The sequence below is a fragment of the Salmo salar genome, chromosome 11, assembly GCF_965601325.2.
Source record: "Salmo salar chromosome 11, fSalSal1, whole genome shotgun sequence".
NCBI classification, from domain to species: domain Eukaryota; kingdom Metazoa; phylum Chordata; class Actinopteri; order Salmoniformes; family Salmonidae; genus Salmo; species Salmo salar.
Genome location: NC_138301.1, coordinates 105,011,416 through 105,035,302, shown reverse-complemented (window position 1 = coordinate 105,035,302; position 23,887 = coordinate 105,011,416). Strand labels below are relative to the sequence as shown.

Below are 23,887 nucleotides of genomic sequence, written 5' to 3'. Positions count from 1 at the left end.
TTAACTTCCTGGCTGATGTCTTGAGTTGTTGCTTCAATATATCCACAGATTCCCTCATGGTGCCATCTATTTTCTGAAGTGCACCAGTCCCTCCTGCAGCAAAGCATCCCCACAACATGATGCTACCACCCCCATGCTTCACGGTTGGGATGGTGTTCTTCGGCTTGCAAGCGTCCCCCTTATTCTACCAAACATAACGATGATCATTTTGGCCAAACAGTTCTATATTTGTTTCATCAGACCAGAGGACATTTCTCCAAAAAGTACGATCTTTGTCCCCATGTGCAGTTGCAAACCGTAGAATGGCTTTTTTATGGCGGTTTTGGAGCAGTGGCTTCTTCCTTGCTGAGCGGCCTTTCAGGTTATGTCGATGTAGGACTCGTTTTACTGTGGATATAGATACTTTAGTACCCGTTTCCTCCAGCCTCTTCACAAGGTCTTTTGCTGTTGTTCTGGGATTGATTTGCACTTTTCGCACACCAAAGTACGTTCATCTCTAGGAGACAAAAAGCATTAAACATTTATGGCAATTTTGCTAGTTAGCTTGCATTTTCTAGCTAATTTGTCCTATTTAGCTAGCTTGCTGTTGCTAGCTAATTTGTCCTGGGATATAAACATTGAGTTGTTACCTGAAATGCACAAGGTCCTCTACTGTGACAATTAATCCACACATAAAACCGTCAACTGAATCGTTTCTTGTCATCTCTCCTCCTTCCAGGCTTTTTCATCTTTGAACTTAAATGGGGATTGGTATCTAAACTTATATAGTAGTATTACTCCAACGACCGGCAACACAGTTCGTCTTTCAATCACCCACGTGGGTATAACCAATCCCTCCATCAGTGCTCAGACTGTCCGCAATAGGCTAAGAGAGGCTGGACTGAGGGCTTGTAGGCCTGTTGTAAGGGAGGTCCTCACCAGACATCACCGGCAACAATGTCACCTATGGGAACAAACCCACTGTCGCTGGACCAGACAGGACTGGCAAAAAGTGCTCTACACTGACAAGTCTCGGTTTTGTCTCACCAGGGGTGATGGTCGGATTCGTGTTTATCGTCGAAGGAATGAGAGTTACACCCGAGGCCTGTACTCTGGAGCGGGATCAATTTGGAGGGTCTGTCATGGTCTGGGGCGGTGTGTCACAGCATCATCGGACTGAGCTTGTTATCATTGCAGGCAATCTCAACGCTGTGCGTTACAGGGAAGACATCCTTCTCCCTCATGTGGTACCCTTCCTGCAGACTTATCCTGACCCTCCAGCATGACAATGCCACCAGCTATACTGCTCATTCTGTGTGTGATTTCCTGCAAGACAGGAATGTCAGTGTTCTGCCATGGCCAGCGAAGAGCCCAGATCTCAATCCCATTGAGCACGTCTGGGACCTGTTGGATCGGAGGGTGAGGACCAGGGCCATTCCCCCCAGAAATGTCCGGGAACTTGCAGGTGCCTTGGTGGAAGAGTGGGGTAACATCTCACAGCAAGAACTGGCAAATCTGGTGCAGTCCATGAGGAGGAGATGCACTGCAGTACTTAATGCAGCTGGTGGCCACACCAGATACTGACTTACTTTTGATTTTGACCCCCCTTTGTTAACGGACACATTATTCAATTTCTGTTAGTCACATGACTGTGGAACTTGTTCAGTTTATGTCTCAGTTGTTGAATCTTTTTTGTAAATATTTGTATGAACATAACATGTTAAGTTTGCTGAAAATAAATGCAGTTGACAGTGAGGACGTTTCTTTTTTTGCTGAGTTTATATATTTATCCCAAAAATATATGGGGAATTGGAAATGATGCAGACAACTACATTGATGGAAGCCACAATCTATCCGCAGTATTAAAGCTAAAAAAATACATTTAAAACCCCGCCAAAAAAAAACAGTTGTGCCGTAAACAGGCTTTAATTCCAGCCAGGTATGAATTCAACTAACTCACCACTTCATCTAGGAAGGGAAGCTTCAATTGTTCAACAAATCAAGACAATCATCAGCTACACATCAGATGACTGAATAAGTGGTGTCTAAAGTTCAAATAATTTATACCAACAAAGAGAGATTCCGAAACAAATTATTTGAAATTGAGTACAAGAAGCACAGTTTATGAAATAACAAATCTAATTTCAGTGAGTTGAAGACATAATTTTACCCAGGTAGTGCAGCAGCTTCTGGGCTCGGTTCTGGACCGGCTTGAGGTTGAAGAGTTCCTGGTTCTCATCTATGAACTGGGTGTCAACGGTGCCGTACAGGAACTGATCATTACTCAGAACGTTCTGGAGGAAGGGGATGTTGGTCTGTGCAGGAAAAAAAAAAAAGAGGGGGCGAGAAATGGAAAAAACAAGAGGGAGGGGGCGAGAGATCTCTTAAAATGACAAAATGGTCAAGACAGTCTGCATGATACATAACACTAGGGACCGAGATATAGGGCAAAGTGCCTGGACATGCAAACACACAGCTCAAGTGCAAATGATCTTGGAGGGCTGGGAGGTCATTTTGTGGTTCCGAATCAAATTGCTTAGAACACTCAATACCGCCACACTAGTGCTCACAGAAGAAGGGACTCAATCAGGCCAAAACACACAGAGCAGAAACCAGTGTGATCACTAGGCAAAACAATCCCAGCTAATCCTCAACATATGCCCTGCATGTTCCTCTGTGCCATGCTGCACATCTGTCTCAGCCAGGTGCACTGGGGTACACACACACACACACACACACACACACACACACACACACACACACACACACACACACAGAGAGAAGCAGGAAGCCAGAGCAAGTGAGACGAAATGAGAGGCACAGAGAAATTAGAGCTAATAAGATAATAGAAATGACTGAGATAGTAGCTATAGGCTACTGCTCAAGTCCTTAGTCCATTTCTACCACACACTTCAAACAGCAGCAAATAGCCTAGGAAGCCTACACAGCACCAGCGCTCTGACCCAGATTCCTCTACATGTAGACCTAATTACAGGTCTTACAACAGAACCAACCCTCAGCAAAAGACCAAAGCAAACTAAGAACATTACAGAGGAAGTTAATAAATAACATATGTGCAAATCTGCATTGGCAATATTAATTCAGAAACTAAATAAGATTAGCTTCTTTCTGAGAAGAGCCAAATTAGTTCATGGTTGCATCATTGTCAGTATGATGGTTATGATTACAGTACGGTGCAATTCATTCATTTTGTATGGAATGTCGATATAAATAAAACGTACAAATCAGATCGTTCTTGTTCTCTAGTTATGTAAGAATAGAGGATATAGCTTGTGCCCTGACACTCCTTGCTCTCTACTTACTGTTACAAACTTTCTGGGAAACCATCAATCACAGCTAACTAACCTTGTTTTTTTAACACCACGTTTTAATAATGACTGCATCAAGTGGGCAGGAAAGAGGGGGTGAAAAAAAACTAAAAACTTTTGAGCACAATGCATCTGGGAAATGCTTCAAGGCCTCTTCTTTGGACCGGGTGATAAATTATGCATCCATGACACCGCTTCCAAATTAGCCATTCATGATTAAGAGAAAGGCACAAAAAGCCAGGGTTGTTTGCTTCAAAATATTGACCAATTTGTCAACTGGCAAGAGTTCTGACAGTATGGTCAAGATGGCCAGCCCTAGCGAGTTTATTCTGCTCTCTGACAGTACTGTTCTGTGCTGTAAGGCTCAGAGTGCTGCTGTCCTTGGTCCTGAAGAGATCCTCTCTGCAATTGGCCACACATCCTCCATTGTCCAGACTCTGAATAGCTATGGATTGAATCAAATGAACATTTTCCCCTGCAGCTTCCCCAGGTAAATCCTCTCTCAAATTTCCTGCAGATAGATTAACCCATTTTCCATCTAAATTATACACAATAGTCAAAATGAGGGTTCCCATGTGGTGAAAGAAACACCTTAGAAAATCAGTAGGCTGAATAATCCTTATGTATGTATGTATGTATGTATGTATGTATGTATGTATGTATGTATGTGGAGTGCAGCATTACCTAGCACTTATTGGTTGGACACATACAACAGTGTTCCTGTAGGGTGCGTGTAACACTCCAGCATGGCTGTACTCAGTCCTCTGTAAAAAGCCCCAGTTTGTGTCTGGCTGAGGGTGAGTCACTCAGTCCTCCTCACCTAAAAAAAAAACCACACAGCTAGCCCAGATCGGAATAGAAACAAGAGGGATGAAAGGAACCAGGAGGATGAAGAGGGGCTAAGCCTCCCCTCTCTCCTTTGTCTCGTTCCCTCAAACTCCAGGGCAAAAAGCCACGCTGTCAGATTCAGCCATGGTGCTGGTGTTGACCTGTATTAACCTTCATCACTTCTGTTTGGGTTGAGAAACCTAGTGTAAGTCATCTGTGTTTCTCTCATCATCCGTATTGATTCTCTCGGATTCTCTCTCTCTCTACACCCCCAGACCACAGCAGGGAAGACAAGAAAGCACTCCAATCAGACTTTATTCACTCCAAAACCTGCTGAACAATCAGAAACTCCCCACCCCCGCGACCACACTTAACATTCAGCATACATTGGGGACCATTGCGATCAACTTGTAGTAATCAAATGTTGAATAATTGATGAAAGGACTTTTAAACCCAAAATTGCTGATTTAACAGGCCTCTTGATAGTAACCAACCAAGACTGTCGCTGCAATATCCCATTTCAAACACCTCAGCATAAAGCTACTTTATTAGGCTACAGTGTCTCCATAATGTTTCTCACTGGAGCAGTGGTCTACAGGCGATTGCAGACAGGAAAACACCAACTGCTAACCAGCTGAATGTACAGTCTGCTAAGGGCTTGTATAAATAGAATGATAACTGCTTAAATCACAGTAGTAATGAAGCCATCCCTTACTTTGGCCCAACTGTTAGGCTAATAAATGATAAAGATGGGGGTGGGGCTGCTGCCTCTCCCTCCTCCAAAACCTCCAACAGCCTCCTCTCTTCATTTTGGCAAATTTATCCAACGCAAAGCATTTTCTCCTAGCCATTCCAATTCCATCTTTCCCCCCTTCTATCGAAAGCCAGGACTGCTCAAGGCTCTCCCTCCTCCCTCCCTTTCCCTCTCACATCTCAGTAGCAGACACACTTTGCAGTCTCTCCCTCGCTCACACACACGCTTGCTGCAGCAGAAGCCACAAATCAGACTGGTACAGCACCGGACGGCAGGGGAAAAGAACGTCAAAACAAGCGATTGAGTTGTGAATAAGCACGGCGACCACAGAGGTGAAACATGCGACCGTAATAGGTTGTTGACGTCTACGGTTAATAACCTACTTTAACAGCACTGTTCCTTTCCCTGGGCTTGTCTGGACGACTAAAACAAAAACAAAAACAGGCAGCATGACGGAAGGAACAAGGGAGTGAAAAGGAATTGTTACCCTTCCCACACAGTGGGAAACTGGGAGGAGAAAGGGGGTTGGAGGTCAGGTGGTTAAAGCTGCTCTCCAACAGAGATAAAACACAGACTTGGGGATGTTCTAGAGCCGCACTGATTCTGCAAAGGACAGATGCGCAGCGAGAGGAAAGAGGGGTCTGAATACCAATAACTGCAGAGTAAAGAGAAGAGACTGGATACTGTCCTGGGAGAAGACTGAAGGCTGCAATTAGTGAATAGATGGAGGATAAACGCTACGAAGCAGACTGAAATGTTTCACAAATTTCAAATATTTTGTTATCTAGGAAACATAAGCTTGTCATCTCTGAAAGCCTCGGGGCTCATGCTTGAAAAACTACATCTGATTATTTCGATTCATGCTCCAGTTACCAGAACGAATCAATGGACTTGGCATCCTGATCAGCATAAGCAGCAAACTTCTGTAAGTTAATATTCATTTGTTTTCTTCACACTAGAATAGAACCCTGTGTTTCTTTTAATAGCGCATCTAACTCGGTCTGTCCTGACTGTATTGCACATTGTGGAGGAAATATGATTATCTGTGCCCATGTCACTCTGCTAATCCTTGCTCTCTTCATATTCTGGAGGATGTATACAATGGACTGACCTAGCAACAATTCTGAGTGAATCCCAGAAAACAAAGATATTAACAACAGGAATGACTGAGTAAAATATAAATGACAAACTGACAAGCAACAAATTGCTCATACGCTTGTTGATTTGGAGGATGAGCTTAAGTCAAAGTAAATATGGATAGGTGGACAGAGAGGTAAGGTAATGCAACATGGAAAAGGTTTACTAGGTCTTTCCTCTGTGAGTTTAGCCAACGATCATAAAACACTGAGAAGAGTGAAACATATCCAAGCCAAGAGGATAACTAGGGATAAGAATAGATTTAAATACTAGCAGTTACAGCCAGATAGTGATTTTAAATAAATACTGCCATGTACAATGCCTTCAGAAAGTATTCATTCACCTTGAATTGTTGGCTAAATTCAAAATGGATTAAAATATAAATGTTTCCCCCTCACCCATCTACACACAATACCCCATAAATGACAAATCGAAAACATTTATTGAAAATTAAATCAAAATCTCTATCACATAAGTATTTCACCCCCCTGAGTCAATACATGTTAGAATCACCTTTGGCAGCGATTACAGCTGTGAGTATTCTGGGTAAGTGTCTAAAAGCTTCGCACACCTGGATTGTACAATATTTGCACATTATTCTTTTTAGAATTCTTCAAGTTGGTTGTTGATCATTGCTAGACAGCCATTTTCAAGTCTTGCCATAGATTTTCAAGCCGATTTAAGTCAAAACTGTAACTAGGCCACTCAGGAACATTCAATGTTATCTTGGTAAGCAACTCTAAAGTATATTTCGCCTTGTGTTTTAGGTTAATTATCCTGCTGAAAGGTGAATTTGTCTCCCAGTGTCTGGTGTAAAGACTGAACCAGGTTATCGCCTAGGATTTTGCCTGTGCTTAGCTCTACTCCATTTCTTTTTATCCTAAAAAAACTCCCTAATCCTTGCCGATAACAAGCATACCTATAACATGATGCAGCCGCCACCATGCTTGAAAATATAAAGAGTGGTACTCAGTGATGTGTTGTATTTGCCCTAAACATAATGCTTTGTATTCAGGACATAAAGTACATGTCTTTGCCATATTTTTTGCATTTTACTTTTGTGCCTTATTGCAAACTGGATGCATGTTTTGGAATGTTTTTATTCTATACAAGCTTCCTTTCACCCTGTTATTTAGGTTAGTATTGTGGACCCATACTCAGTTCTCCTATCACAGCCATTTAACTCTGTTTTAGTCACCCCCCCGCAGCTACTTGTCCGAGCCTCCCCAGCTTCTCCTTCACCCAAATCCAGATAGCAGATGTTCTGAAAGAGCTGCAAAACCTGGACCCGTACAAATCAGCTGAGCTAGACAATCTGGACCCTCTCTTTCTAAAATGATCCGCCGCCATTGCTGCAACCCCTATTAACAGTCTGTTCAACCTCTCTTTTGTATCGTCCGAGATCCCTAAAGATTGGAAAGCTGTCGCGGTTATCCCCCTCTTCAAAGGGGGTGACACTCTAGACCCAAACTGTTATAGACCTATATCCATCCTGCCTGAACTTTCTAAAGTCTTTGAAAGCCAAGTTAATAAACAGATCACTGACCATTTCGAATCCCACCTTACCTTCTCCGCTGTGCAATCCGGTTTCCGAGCTGGTCACGGGTGCACCTCAGCCATGCTCAAGGTACAAAACAATATCATAAACGCCATCGATAAAAGACAGTACTGTGCAGCCGTCTTCATCGATCTGGCCACGGCCTTCGACTTGGTCAATCACCGTATTCTTATCGGCAGACTCAATAGCCTTGGTTTCTCAAATGACTGCCTCGCCTGGATCACCAACTACTTCGCAGACAGAGTTCAGTGTGTCAAATCGGAGGGCCTGTTGTCCGGACCTCTGGCAGTCTCTATGGGGTACCACAGGGTTCAATTCTCGGGCGGAGTCTTTTCTCTGTATATATCAATGATGTCGCTCTTTCTGCAGGTGATTCCCTGATCCACCTCTACGCAGACGACACCATTCTGTATACGTCAGGCCCTTCTTTGGACACTGTTAACTAACCTCCAAACAAGCTTCAATGCCATACAACACTCCTTCTGTGGCCTCCAACTGCTCTTAAAAGCCAAAACCAAATGCATGCTTTTCAACTGTTTGCTGCCCGCACCTGCCTGCCCGACTAGCATCACTACTCTGGACGGTTCTGACCTAGAATATGTGGACAACTACAAATATCTAGGTGTCTGGCTAGACTGTAAACTCTCCTTCCAGACATCTCCAATCCAAAAATCAAATCTAGAATCTGCTTTCTATTTCACAACAAAGCCTCCTTCACTCACGCTGCCAAACTTACCCTAGTAAAACTGACTATCCTATCGATCCTCGACTTAGGCGATGTCATCTACAAAATAGCTTCCAATACTCTACTCAGCAAACTGGACGCAGTCTATCACAGTGCCATCTGTTTTGTTACCAAAGCCCCTTATACCACCCACCACTGCGACCTGTATGCTCTAGTCGGCTGGCCCTCGCTACATATTCGTCGCCAGACCCACTGGCTCCAGGTCATCTATAAGTCTTTGCTAGGTAAAGCCCCGCCTTATCTCAGCTCACTGGTCACGATAACAACACCCACCCGTAGCACGCGCTCCAGCAGGTAAAAAAATAAAAAATAAATGTAAAATCTCACTGGTCATCCCCAAAGCCAACATCTCCTTTGGCCGCCTTTCCTTCCAGTTCTCTGCTGCCAGTGACTGGAACGAATTGCAAAAATCACTGAAGCTGGAGACTTACATTTCCCTCACTAACTTTAAACATCAGCTATCTGAGCAGCTAACCGATCGCTGCAGCTGTACATAGTCCATCTGTAAATAGCCCATTCAATCTACCTACCTCATCCCCATATTGTTTTTATTTACTTTTCTGCTCTTTTGCACACCAGTATTTCTACTTGCACATCATCTGCTCATCTATCACTCCAGTGTTAATTTTCTAAATTGTAATTACGTCGCTACTGTGGCCTATTTATTGCCTTACCTCCTCACTCCATTTGCATTCACTGTATATAGACTTTCTTTTTTTCTATTGTGTTATTGACTGTACGCTTATTTATTCCATGTGTAACTCTGTTGTTGTTTGTGTCGCACTGCTTTGCTTTATCTTGGCCAGGTCGCAGTTGTAAATGAGAACTTGTTCTCAACTAGCTTACCTGGTTAAATAAAGGTGAAATAAAAAATAAATAACTAAAATAGCCCTCATGGTGAAATCCCTGAGTGGTTTCCTTCCTCTTCGGTAACTGCGTTAGGAAGGACGCTTGCATCTTTGTAGTGACTGGGTGTATTAATACACCATCCAAAGTGTAATAAATAACTAAACAAGGCTCAATGGGATATTCAATATCTGCTTTTTTACCCATCTACCAATAGGTACCCTTCTTTGCAAGGCACTGGGAAACCTCCTTGCCCTTTGTGGTTGAATCTGTGTTTGAAATTCACTACTCGACTGAGGGACCTTGCAGATAATTGTATGGTTGGGGTACAGAGATGAGGGGGTCATTAAAAAAAAAGCATGTTAAAACACCATTACTGCCCACAGAGAGGCCATGCAACTCATGTGACTTGTTAAGCAAATGTTTACTCATTAACGTTAGGCTTGCCATAACAAATGGGTTGAATACTTACTGACTTTCAGCTTTTTATTCATTTGTAAACATTTCTAAAAACTTAATTCGACTGACATTATGGGGTATTGTGTGTATGTATGCCAGTGACACCAAATCGAAATGTAATCAATTTTAAATACAGGTTATAACAAAATGTGGAAAAAGGCCAGGGCCAGTCACTGTGATTATGAACTAAGGGGGATGTGCAATCCATTCAAACCCTAAGCCAACTCATACAGAAACGATATGGGATAGAATGTCAAGCTTAGAATCTAACCCTGTTACCATGCCTCCATCTTCCCTCCCTCCCAACTCAGACATACAGGTCCAAAAGGTTAACCCCATACACAGATTTCCCATGATGCAGTGAAGAGTGTCTTATCATAGCATAAAACACACACCAAACCCACCTTACACACCACAACATTTCTTGTAGGTGTCTGTGTGTATCATTGCACAGTGCATGCACCGAGACAAACACAGTTTACACTATTACAGTTTTTTATAAGTTGTATCCATCATTCCCCTAGTGGGTTCTTCATCTCCCCCTCTCATTCTCCCTCACACACTCAAACGGTGCTTTGTGAGCGTGACAGGAGAAGAAGCTGGCCTTACATAATGCTCAAACGAGCACAAATGTAATATTCTCAACCCAGTGAAACACAGCAGCCATGGAAAAGCACAACACAGTCACATTAATCAGGCCTGTAATGTTACAGATAATTCAAGCGACTAGGCTTCCATTCATGACCTGGAGACTCAGTCACCCTACAAACCACTATTCTGCTTCATCAAGGACCTGCCTTTTGTAGTTTGGCTTTTAACCCAATGTCATTCCTTCTCATGAGATGGAACGTGGGTCAACGTTCATGCTCAACACACACACACAAATGCATCAGGTGAATGGGGCAATAACAGAACAGTGGACAGTGGAGGGTGAGAACAAGAAGGCCCCAGTAACAGTGGAACCCAGTAGTCATGGCCACCACCCCAGAACTAGTAACAGTTGAACCCAGTAGTCATGGCCACCACCCCAGAACCAGTAACAGTTGAACGCAGTAGTCATGGCCACCACCCCAGAACCAGTAACAGTGGAACCCAGTAGTCATGGCCACCACCCCAGAACCAGTAACAGTTGAACGCAGTAGTCATGGCCACCACCCCAGAACCAGTAACAGTTGAACGCAGTAGTCATGGCCACCACCCCAGAACCAGTAACAGTTGAACCCGGTAGTCATGGCCACCACCCCAGAACCAGTAACAGTTGAACCCAGTAGTCATGGCCACCACCCCAGAACCAGTAACAGTGGAACCCGGTAGTCATGGCCACCACCCCAGAACCAGTAACAGTTGAACGCAGTAGTCATGGCCACCACCCCAGAACCAGTAACAGTGGAACCCGGTAGTCATGGCCACCACCCCAGAACCAGTAACAGTTGAACGCAGTAGTCATGGCCACCACCCCAGAACCAGTAACAGTGGAACCCAGTAGTCATGGCCACCACCCCAGAACCAGTAACAGTTGAACGCAGTAGTCATGGCCACCACCCCAGAACCAGTAACAGTGGAACCCAGTAGTCATGGCCACCACCCCAGAACCAGTAACAGTTGAACCCAGTAGTCATGGCCACCACCCCAGAACCAGTAACAGTTGAACCCGGTAGTCATGGCCACCACCCCAGAACCAGTAACAGTTGAACCCAGTAGTCATGGCCACCACCCCAGAACCAGTAACAGTTGAACGCAGTAGTCATGGCCACCACCCCAGAACCAGTTACAGTTTAACGCGGTAGTCATGGCCACCACCCCAGAACCAGTAACAGTGGAACCCAGTAGTCATGGCCACCACCCCAGAACCAGTAACAGTTGAACCCAGTAGTCATGGCCACCACCCCAGAACCAGTAACAGTGGAACCCAGTAGTCATGGCCACCACCCCAGAACCAGTAACAGTGGAACCCAGTAGTCATGGCCACCACCCCAGAACCAGTTACAGTTGAATTCGGTAGTCATGGCCACCACCCCAGAACCAGTAACAGTTGAACTCGGTAGTCATGGCCACCACCCCAGAACCAGTTACAGTTTAATTCGGTAGTCATGGCCACCACCCCAGAACTAGTAACAGTTGAACCCGGTAGTCATGGCCACCACCCCAGAACCAGTAACAGTGGAACCCAGTAGTCATGGCCACCACCCCAGAACCAGTAACAGTGGAACCCGGTAGTCATGGCCACCACCCCAGAACCAGTAACAGTTGAACCCGGTAGTCATGGCCACCACCCCAGAACCAGTAACAGTTGAACCCGGTAGTCATGGCCACCACCCCAGAACCAGTAACAGTTGAACCCGGTAGTCATGGCCACCACCCCAGAACCAGTAACAGTTGAACCCAGTAGTCATGGCCACCACCCCAGAACCAGTAACAGTTGAACCCGGTAGTCATGGCCACCACCCCAGAACCAGTAACAGTTGAACCCGGTAGTCATGGCCACCACCCCAGAACCAGTAACAGTGGAACCCAGTAGTCATGGCCACCACCCCAGAACCAGTAACAGTTGAACCCAGTAGTCATGGCCACCACCCCAGAACCAGTAACAGTTGAACCCAGTAGTCATGGCCACCACCCCAGAACCAGTAACAGTTGAACCCAGTAGTCATGGCCACCACCCCAGAACCAGTAACAGTTGAATCCAGTAGTCATGGCCACCACCCCAGAACCAGTAACAGTGACCGGTCTGAGGAAAACCACACAGGTTTGGAGGTTTATATCAAATCTAGCCTCACTCATATCTCACTGAAACTACATACATAGGCCTACACAAACATAACCACATCAGTTTACAAAATCAGTACTGAACTTTTGTGGAATTTGTTTTATATCTAAAACTCCAAATAACAATTGTACAATCCAATACCACTACTGCACTGTTGGATGTAAAACCCACTGAATGGCAAAACCAATGGAAATGAGCGATAACGATTTCCCACTTGTACTTCCGTAGGTCGATGGATAACCAGCTCAACAATGCCTAAATCCAAATCACAATTATCACACCCATACTCAGCTACACCCCACTCAAAATCCTCTCGGAGGCCCTCTCCAAAGAAACACTCTCTAAAAGGTGTCCACCCGGAAATAAACCTGTTATCTCCTATTGAACTCAAGCCAAAAGTCACCAGCCCTTCCCTGAGCCCCCCTGCCTGCTCTATGACCCCACAGACTGTAGTCTGGCTGGCCGTGGTGACCTGCTCCTGTGTGTTCTCTGTTCTGCTGGGCCCGGGCGTGTCCGCTGGAGAGACCTGGGGCATGGTCTCCATCTGTCCCTTCCACTGTGTGTGTCGAAACCTCTCAGAGTCTCTGAGCACGCTCTGTGTCAACAAGGGCCTGCTGTTCGTCCCTCCCGACATTGACCGGCGCACCGTGGAGCTCCGTCTGGCTGACAACTTCATCCTGGAGGTGGGCAGAGTGGACTTTGCCAACATGTCAGGCCTGGTAGAGCTAACTCTGTCCAGGAACACCATCCATGCCCTGAAACCTCTGGCCTTCGCTGACCTTGAGAGCCTGCGTTCACTCCACCTGGACACCAACCGGCTGACCGTGGTGGGGCCAAAAGACCTGTCCGGCCTGACTAACCTACAGCACCTCATCATCAACAACAACCAGCTGACCAACGTCTCCACCGAGGCATTTGATGACTTCCTGCAGACGCTGGAGGATCTGGACCTGTCCTACAACAACCTGAGGAAGGTCCCCTGGGAGGCCATCCAGAACATGGCCAGCCTGCACACCCTCAACCTGGACCACAACCTCCTGGACCACATCGCCGAGGGCTCCTTCGGAGAACTCTACAAGCTGGCTCGTCTCGACATGACGTCCAACCGGCTGCAGACTCTGCCCCCCGACCCCCTGTTCTCCCGCTCCCAGATGGGCGTGGTCAGCCCCACCCCCTACAATGCTGTCATCAGTCTGAGCTTCGGTGGGAACCCCCTGCACTGCAACTGTGAGCTGCTGTGGCTGAGGCGGCTGATCCGCGGGGACGACATGGAGACGTGTGCCACCCCCAATCACCTGGCCGGGCGCTACTTCTGGTCCATCCCAGAGGAGGAGTTCACCTGTGAGCCTCCGCTCATCACGCGCCACTCCAACAAGCTGTGGGTGCTGGAGGGCCAGAGGGCCACGCTGAGGTGCCGTGCCATTGGAGACCCAGAGCCAATCATCCACTGGATCTCCCCAGACGACCGCATCGTAGCCAACTCCAGCCGTGTGCACTCATACTACAACGGCACCCTGGACGTGCTGGTGACCCGTGCCCGTGACGATGGGGCCTACACCTGCATTGCCATCAACGCTGCTGGGGAGGCTACGGCCCTGATAAACCTGAAGATCATCCCCCTCCCTCACCGCGGCAACAACACTGTCCCCCTAACCAGCCCTCGAGGGGACCCCGGGTCATCAGATATCTCCAGTGGGAGAAGAGGGGCAGGCCGGAACGGGAAGGGTGGTGGAGGGGTGGTGACTGTCAAGAATGCCACAGAGGGGGAGAGTGGAGATGCCAGTGAGCATTTGGTGGGGGTCCTGGGAGTGACTGCCACCTCTGCCCAGGTGCGCTGGGTCCTTGGCCGGGCCACTGGGCCATACCTGGTGTGGATGTACCAGATCCAGTACAACTGCACTGCAGATGACGCCCTGGTGTACAGGTAAGCTCCCCTCAGCGACACAGCCATCCTACAGAACCTGAGAGACAGTTCCGACTGGGCAAGCATGAATAGATCAATCAGAAGGCTAGATGCAAAACAAACACCTCTGTGTGGTCTTCCATTGTAATACTGTCATGTACAAAACACCCCAGTGGTTTTACAATTGATCTGAGTTATCACAGAGTGTCCTTGAATGACAGGGACCAGGAGTGATGAACATGAACACTGACACATGAATTAAAGGAGAGCAAGCGTAGTGGACTGTAAAGTATGAACGGGTGATTGAGAGAGGGAAAGGAAAGAGATGGAAGGGAGATAGAAGACTGTGGGAAGAGGAGGATGAAGTCCTTATAAAAAAGTACAAGCCGCAGATCTGAGGACAGTGTCATGTCCCATCAGTCGGTCTGAAATGGAGATAAATAGGGAGATGGTGGGTTTGGTCTAGGGAACACTGAACCCACTTCAGTTTGTGGAGGTAGGGAGAGGCACCTAAATAGACATGCCGTGTTTTATATCAAATACTGAACGATTCTCAAGGACTTGTCAGGACACACTAATGTGTGCACACACAGCTGTCAGAATGAAAAACAGGAAGAACGCCTCCCAATTCGACATTTACAGCTTTCATCCCCTACTGAGTCAGCAAGTGATGGTTAGTCTCATACTCTAAACATTTGATGCCTCATAACATCCCATAATTCCCTGGTGTCCCAATAAGGACAGGTGAACTGCTTGCTAAGCCTTCTAAGATCAAAGAATAAGTATGCAAATACACACATTTGGATGACTAATATATGCCAAGGTATATGTAGTCTTCATAGCTAAATAAGATGGATGAAGGCAAACAATTTCTACCGTCTCCTGGACTCCATGGCTAATTTGTTTAAACAGCATATCCTTTTGACAGGTTTTCAGTAGAGCTTACAATGCAGTTATTCACCTTATATAAGCCTATTGAGATAGCTTGCATATTCTGAGTTAATGTTCCGCGTAAAGCCCATCTTTCCAATTTTCATTACAAAGCCTGCATGTAAACAACTAAATGTAATAACAACAAAGTAATTTGTAACCCAAAGCTGGAGATCATTTGAGGATAGTGTGGAGGAATGAGGGAGAGCAAGGGCGCCAGAAAGGTTAACTGCCCGCCAGATGAAATTAGAAATTGCTCAAGGTCTGCCTTCGAGAGCTCGCAATTACCTCTCAGCGGTAAACGCATTCATCAGCCTCATTTACACCTTCCAATAAATTTTCAATACTGTTCTACACTTGTATACACAGCAGTCTGAATCCATACGATAAGCTGCAGGATTTAACAAGAGATTTGACACGAGCAGTCGGTTGGAAGACGGAGGGGTGAAAGACTTTAAAAATGGAAGTGTTTGCCGTCTTGTCCTCTTCCTGGTGTACAGCGTTTGGGCGGGGGTGGTGGTAATTGGGGTGCGAGTATGTGTCATTGCCTCGGAGTTGTCTTGAATAGCTCATCGCTTGGCAAGACACGTTTCTGAGGAGAGGAAAAAAAACATACGTAAACAGACTCTGGTTTAAAATCAAATGAAATTGTATTAGTCACACGCGCTGAATACAACAGGTATTCTTAGTGAAATGCTTACTTATGAGCCCCTGACCAACAACGCAGTTTAAAAAAAAATATGAGTAAGAATAAGAAATAAAAGTAACAAGTAATTAAAGAGCAGCAGTAAAATAACAATAGCGAGACTATATACAGGGATACCGGTGCAGAGTCAATGTGCGGGGGCACCGGTTAGTCGAGGTAATATGTACATGTAGGTAGAGTTATTACAGTGACTATGCATAGATAAGAACCATTTGATTAGATGTTCAGGAGTCTTATGGCTTGGGGGTAGAAGCTGTTTAGAAGCATCTTGGACCTAGACTTGGCACTCCGGTACCGCTTGCCATGCGGTAGCAGAGAGAACAGTCTATGACTAGGGTGCCTGGAGTCTTGGACAATTTTTAGGGCCTTCCAGTGACACTGCCTGGTGTCGAGGTCCTGGATGGCAGGAAGATTGGCCCCAGTGATGTACTGGGTCGTTCGCACTACCCTCTGTAGTGCCTTGCGGTCGGAGGCCGAGCAGTTGCCATACCAGGCAGTGATGCAACCAGTAAGAATGCTCTCGATGGTGCAGCTGTACAACCTTGAGGATCTGAGGACCCATGCCAAATCTTTTCAGTCTCCTGAGGGGGAATATGTTTTGTCGTGCCCTCTTCATGACTGTCTTGGTGTGCTTGGACCATGTTAGTTTGTTGGTGATGTGGACACCAAGGAACTTGAACCTCTCAACCTGCTCCACTACAGCACCATCGATGAGAATGGGGGCGTGCTCTGTCCTCCTTTTCCTGTAGTCCACAATCATCTCCTTTGTCTTGATCACGTTGCAGGAGAGGTTGTTGACCTGGCACCACACGGCCAGGTCTCTGACCTCCTCCCTATAGGCTGTCTCATCGTTGATCAGGCCTACCACTGTTGTGTCGTCGGCAAACTTGATGATGTTGGAGTCGTGCCTGGCCGTACAGTCATGAGTTAACAGGAAGTACAGGAAGGGACTGAGCACACACCCCTGAGAGGCCCGTGTTGAGGATCAGCGTGGCAGATGTGTCATTACCTACCCTTACCACCTGGGGGCAGCCCATCATGAAGTCCAGGATCCAGTTGCAGAGGGAGGTGTTTCGTCCCTTAGCTTATTGATGAACTGAGGGCACTATGGTGTTGAACGCTGAGCTGTAGTCAATGAATAGCATTCTCACATACACTACCGTTCAAAAGTTTGGGGTCACTTGGAAATGTCCTTGTTTTTGAAAGAAAAGGCCATTTTTTTGTCCATTAAAATAACATTAAATTGATCACAAATACAGTGTAGACATTGTTAATGTTGTAAATGACTATTGTAGCTGGAAACGGCAGATTTGTTATGGAATATCTATATAGGCCCATTATCAGCAACCATAACTCCTGTGTTCCAATGGCACGTTGTGTTAGCTATTCCAAGTTTATCATTTTGAAAGGATATTTGATCATTAGAAAACCCTTTTGCAATTATGTTAGCAGAGCTGAAAACGGTTGTCCTGATTAAAGAAGCAATAAAACTGTCCTTCTTTAGACTAGTTGACTATCTGGAGCATCAGCATTTGTGGGTTTGATTACAGAAACAAAGACCTTTCTTCTGAAACGCGTCAGTTTATTCTTGTTCTGAGAAATGAAGGCCATTCCATGCGAGAAAGTGCCAAGAAACTGAAGATCTCATACAACGCTGTGCACTACTTCCTTCACAGAACAGCGCAAACTGTCTCTAACTAGACACTAATGTACTTGCCCTCTTGTTCAGTTGTGCACCGGGGCCTCCCACTCTTCTTTCTATTCTGGTTAGAGACAGTTTGCGCCGTTCTGTGAAGGGAGTAGTACACAGCATTGTACGAGATATTCAGTTACTTGGCAATTTCTCAGATGGAATAGACTTGTCTCTGGCCATTTTGAGCCTGTAATTGAACCCACAAATGTTGATGCTCCAGATACTTAACTAGTCTAAAGAAGGCCAGTTTTATTGCTTCTTTAATCAGCACAATAGTTTTCAGCTGTGCTAACATAATTGCTAAAGGGTTTTCTAATGATCAATTAGCCTTTTAAAATGATAAACTTGGATTAGCAAACTTTTGAGATGGTATTGTAGGTGTTCCTTTTGTCCCAGGTGGGAAAGGGCAGTGTGGAGTGCAATAGGGATTGCATCATCTGTTAGGGCGGAATGAAAATTGGAGTGGGTCTAGGGTTTCTGGGATAATGGTGTTGATGTGAGACATGACCAGCCTTTCCAAGCACTTCATGGCTACAAATCAAATCACATTTTATTTGACACACACACATGGTTAGCAGATGTTAATGTGAGTGTAGCGAAATGCTTGTGCTTCTAGTTCCGACCATGCAGTAATATCTAACAATTTCACAACAACTACTTTATACACACACAAGTGTAAAGGAATGAATAAGAATATGTACATAAAAATATATTGATGAGCGATGGCCGAACGGCATAGGCAAGATGCAGTAGATGATATAGAGTACAGTATATACATATGAGATGAGTAATGTAGGGTATGTAAACATTATATAAAGTGGCATTGTTTAAAGTGACACGTCAAATTTTTTATTATTAATGTGGCTAGAGATTTGAGTCAGTATATTGGCAGCAGCCACTCAATGTTAGTGATCGCTGTTTAACAGTCTGATGGCCTTGAGATTGAAAAACAGCTTCTGTCTCTCGGTCCCAGCTTTGATGCACCTGTACTGACCTCGCCTTCTGGATGATAACGGGGTGAACAGGCAGTGGCTCGGGTGGTTGTTGTCCTTGATGATCTTTTTGGCCTTCCTGTGACATCGGGTGGTGTAGGTGTACTGGAGGGCAGGTAGTTTGCCCCCGGTGATGCGTTGTGCAGACCTCACTACCCTCTGGAGAGCCTTACGGTTATGGGGGGGAGCAGTTAACGTACCAGGCGGTGATACAGCCCGACAGGATGCTCTCGATGGTGCATCTAAAAGTTTGTGGGTTTTTGGTGAGAAGCCGAATTTCTTCAGCCTCCTGAGGTTGAAGAGGCACTGTTGCGCCTTCTTCACCACGCTGTCTGTGTGGGTGGACCATTTCAGTTTGTCCGTCATGTGTACAGACGTGAGTGCTACGGGTCGGTAGTCATTTAGGCAGGTTACCTTAGTGTTCTTGGGCACAGGGACTATGGTGGGCTGCTTAAAACATATTGGCATTACAGACTCGGACAGGGAGAGGTTGAAAAGCAGGAATCAGGAGGATAGAATTATGGTCAGATTTGTATGCGTCTTTGTGTGTGGAGTAAAGGTGGTCCAGGGTTTTTTCCCCTCTGGTTGCACATTTAACATGCGGATACAAATTTGGTAAGACGGATTTAAGTTTCCCTGTATTAAAGTACTAGGAACGCCACCTCTGGGTGAGCGTTTTCCTGATGGCGGAATACAGCTCATTCAGTGCGGTCTTAGTGCCAGCATCAGTCTGTGGTATGTAGACAGCTACAAAAAATACAGATGAAAAATTGTCTAGGTAGATAGTGTGGTCTACAGTTTATCATGAGAAACTCTACCTCAGGCGAGCAAAACCTTGAGACTTCCTTAGATATTGTGCACCAGCTGTTCTTTACAAAACATACATAGTCCCCCGCCCCTTGTCTTACCAGACGGCGCTGTTCTGCCCTGCCAATACAGCTGGCTGGTAATACGCTGTATGTTGATAATATCGTCATTCAGCCACGACTCCATGAAGCATAACATATAACAGTTTTGAATGTCCCGCTGGTAGTTTAATCTCCCGCGTAGGTCATCGATTTTATTTTCCAAAGACTGCACGTTTGCTAGCAGAATCGAAGGCAGTGGGGGTTTATTCGATCGCCTACGAATTCTCAGAAGGCAGCCTGCCCTCTGATCCCTTTTTCTCTGCCTTCTCTTCATGCAAATTATGGGGATCTAGGCCTGTTCCCGGGAAAGCAGTACAATCATTCACGTCTGGCTCGTCGGACTCGTTAAAGGAAAAAGGATTCTGCCAGTCCATGGTGAGTAATAGCAGTTCTGATGTCCAGAAGTTCTTTTCGGTCATAAGAGACGGTAGCAGCAAAATTATGTACAAAAAGAAGTCCAAAAAGAAGTTTAACAAAGAAAAAAAAAAATAGAAAAAAAAATAACAATTGGTTAGGAATACGTAAAACGTTAGCCTTGTTCTCCGGCGCCATGTTCAGTCCGCCTCCCGTTTCCCTGAAAATCAATCTCACCCTTTCTATTGCCCTTCTCCCTCTACAGCAGAGTATTATTGATAAGCCCATTTCCACAACAAATGAGCAGATCTGACTCCTCCTCCCTCTAGCTGACTGCTCATCATCATCAGCACCACTAAGGAGTTGTACTGTACCTTATTGCATTTCATTTGATTCGTCTCCCTCTCCTAGCTGCTCTCTGAGATCCTCTTTCTCTCCTCAGAAAATGACTCAATATCCTTTTTTCTTTTATTACTCCTCAACTAACCCCTCCCCTCCCCTTCCCTTCCCTGTCTGTTAGGATTCTGCCTCCTACAAGCAACGCTTTCCTGCTAAAGAACCTTGTGTCTGGAGCCGACTACAGCCTTTGTGTCCTGGCCATCTTTGACGACGGGCTGTCCACCCTGGCCACCACCAAGGTCCTGGGCTGCACCCAGTTCAGCACCAAGGAGGACTTCCCAGAGTGCCGTTCCCTGCAGGCGCACTTCCTGGGCGGCACACTGACAATCATGGTGGGTGGGGTCATCGTGGTGATGCTGCTGGTGTTCACCGTGGCGATGATGGTGAGGCACCGTGTCTGTGGAGACTGCAGAGACGAGGGTCACTACCCTGCCCATCACCATGACAACTTCCTGCCCTCCAAGGGAGAAGTGGACGTTTACGCTCAGACCAATGGGAACGGGAGAGTGATGATGGTGGCTCTGCCCAAAGGCATTCTTGGCCAAAAGGCTAAGCCCCTGCCATCGAAAACCAAACCCCAAGCCAAGAACAAGCCCAGGACAACACTTGACTCTGACCAACTCAGTGGAGAGAGAAAGGTTGAGAAGCAGGGCCTGGAGGTAGGCGTGAGGGGGAAAAGATTCCCCCCTTTCACCCCCGAGAGTGAGAGAGTGACACTGTACTACTCCCCTGCCAACACCTCCCAGACCTTACCCCATCCCAGAGCTCACAAGGCCCTGAGACACTCAGGCAAGCTCAAGCTGCGCCGCTCTGAGGAGAGGGAGAGCGACTTGGACAAAATGGTGGGCTCCAGATGCAGCCTGGACTCCTGGGCCCAGGGGGAGGAGGAGGGGCGGTTGAAGGACTGGAGGAGGGGCGATCGTCCGCCACTCGGGAGGACACGCAGCTGCTCCTTTGATGTGGGCGAGATCACCACGACAACCTGCTACAGCTATGCCAAGCGACTGAGTGTGATATGGACCAGGAGGAGCCAGTCGGTGCACGGCATGCTGGTCCAGTGCGCCTCAACGGCCAGTTCAGCGAGCAGCATGGGCAGCGACCAACAGCCCCCTGCCCTCACACATGGTTACCTGCACGCCTTCAACACCTCCAACTCTAACTCTAACACCAGAGTGGCTGCCAAAGCTGGAGAACTGGAGGAGAGTGTTGTGTAGGGTGGAGAGGAGGAGGAAAGAGGGACATAATGGAAACAAAGACTGAAACTGACAAAATGGTGGATGTAAAAGATATACAAGCCATTTGGCTTTAAAGCTAGAATCCTTAATTGAAACAAAGTGTTCTCCCTGCCCGTTTTAGCCAAAAATGCTTAGGGATGGGCCTGGATAAATGTAACCACTCAAATTCATAGAGGTATGGATGCAAGGACTAACAACCATGATATCAAATGTATAGTTTTAACCATGTTTTAAGGCTATACAGGGTTTGCTTACATTTATTTACAAATATTGGAGTAAAACAAGCTTATATTTTGGGTTTTGAAGGGGTATGACAGTTGAACTAAGCTCACGAGGAATTTAGGTTACAGTGCATTCGGAAAGTATTCAGACCCCTTGACTTTTTCCAAATTTTGTTGCAGCCTTACTCTAAAATGGATTAAATTTGATTTTTCCCTCCTCAATCTACAAACAATACCCCATAATGACAAAGCAAAAACAGGTTTAGAAATTTGTGCAAGTTCATTAAAAATAAACTTTAATATTGCATTTACATCAGTATTCAGACCCTTTACTCAGTACTTTGTTGAAGCACCTTCGGCAGCGATTACAGCCTCAAGCGTTCTTGGGTATGATGCTACAAGCTTGGCACACCTGTATTTGGGGACTGTTTCCCATTCTTCTCTGCAGAATCTCAAGCTCTGTCAAGTTGGATGGGGAGCGTTGCTGCGCAACTATTTTCAGGTCTCTCCAGAGATGTTCGATCGGGTTCAACTCCAGCCTCCGGCTGGGCCACTCAAGGATATTCAGAGACTTGTCCCGAAGCCACTCCTGCATTGTCTTGGCTGTGTGCTTAGGGTTGTTGTCCTGTTGGAAGGTGAACCTTTGCCCCAGTCTGAGGTCCTGAGCAGGTTCTCATCAAGGATCTCTCACAAGCATTTCGCAACACCTGCAATAACATTTGCTAAACACGTGACAAATAAAATGATTTGTACTTTGGTCCATTCATCGTTTCCTCAAGCCTGACTAGTCTCCCAGTCCCTGCCACTGAAAAACATCCCCACAGCATGATGCTGCCACCACCATGCTTCACCATAGGGATGGTGCCAGGTTTCCTCCAGATGTGATGCTCGACATTCAGGTCAAAGTGTTCAATCTTGGTTTCATCAGACCAGAGAATCTTGTTTCTCTTGGTTAGAGTCTTTAGGTGCCTTTTGGCAAACTCCAAGCGGGCTGTTATGTGCCTTTTACTGAAGAGTGGATTCAGTTTGGCCACTCTACTATAAAGGCCTGATGGGTGGAGTACTGCAGAGAGGGTTGTCTCCACAGAGGAACTGGAGCTCTGTCACCGGATTCTTGGTCACCTCCCTGACCAAGGCCCTTCTCCCCCGATTGCTCTAGGAAGAGTCTTGGCGGCTCTAAATTTCTTCCATTTAAGAATGGAGACCACTGTGTTCTTGGGGACCTTCAATGCTGTATACATTTTTTGGTACCCTTCCCCAGTTCTGTGCCTCGACACAATCCTGTCTCAGAGCTCTACAGACAATTCCCTTGACCTCATGGCTTGGTTTTTGCTCAGATATGCACTGTCAACTGTGGGACCTTATATAGACAGGTGTGTGCCTTTCCAAATCATGTCCAATCAATTGAATTTACCACAGGTGGACTCCAATCAAGTTGTAGAAACATCAAGGATGATGAATGGAAACAGGATGCACCTGAGCTCACTTTCGAGTCTCATAGTAAATGGGCTGAATATTTCTGTAAAAAAGGTACCTGTTAATTAATTTTAATAAATGTGCAAAAATTTCAAAAAAACTTTTCCCCCTTTGTCATTATGAGGTATTGATGAGGGAAAGCAATATGTAATCAATTTTAGAATGATTCTTGAAGAATATACAGTGGAATGGGTGTATATCATTTATTTTCATGTCCGAAATGGATGTAGCAACCAATGATTCTAGATTTCTTAAAAGACAAGGACATACATTTAAAAGCACAAAGTGGATTGCACAAGGAACCTAGCACATGGTGAAGAAGATAACCCACCGACGGTGTGGGCAGATGGGAGTGATGACAAGTATAAAAAAAATAAAAAAGTACAGTCTGCTTTAATGCTGTAAGAGACTGACTACAACCTGAGACTTCTGTTTCAACAAGATAAATAAAACAATGAATGAATTACAGTAAATAAATCAACCGCTACACAACAGCCGCACGACTCGACATTGAATTGCAAACCGCTGAGTAGATCAGGCATCAAAATGGATCATATGAAAACTGTGACAATCAGATGCCAGTCAGTGATCATGTGTTTGTTTGAGAAGGGCAGGAAGCAGCCTATCGGCAAACACAGATGAGTTTGTCTTCGAGCTGAGAGAGGAAG

General features: G+C 45.9%; 2 protein-coding genes across 3 annotated transcripts in view; one reads left to right on the top strand and one right to left on the bottom strand.

Annotated features, from left to right (window-relative positions):
* LOC106563498 (pyruvate carboxylase, mitochondrial) overlaps positions 1–23,887 on the bottom strand; it is a 119,654-nt gene that overhangs the window by 17,787 nt on the left and 77,980 nt on the right. For both annotated transcript variants that reach the window (XM_014129148.3, XM_014129149.3), the window contains one exon: positions 2,150–2,294. In XM_014129148.3, coding sequence (XP_013984623.1) covers positions 2,150–2,294 — 145 coding nt within the window. The remainder of the gene's footprint in view (positions 1–2,149; positions 2,295–23,887) is intronic.
* LOC106563499 (leucine-rich repeat and fibronectin type-III domain-containing protein 4-like) lies at positions 5,655–22,403 on the top strand. Its single transcript, XM_014129150.3, has 3 exons — positions 5,655–5,815; positions 12,631–14,326; positions 20,409–22,403. The coding sequence occupies exons 2-3, from the start codon at positions 12,654–12,656 to the stop codon at positions 21,499–21,501; spliced, it is 2,766 nt and encodes a 921-aa protein (XP_013984625.1). The 5' UTR covers positions 5,655–5,815; positions 12,631–12,653; the 3' UTR covers positions 21,502–22,403.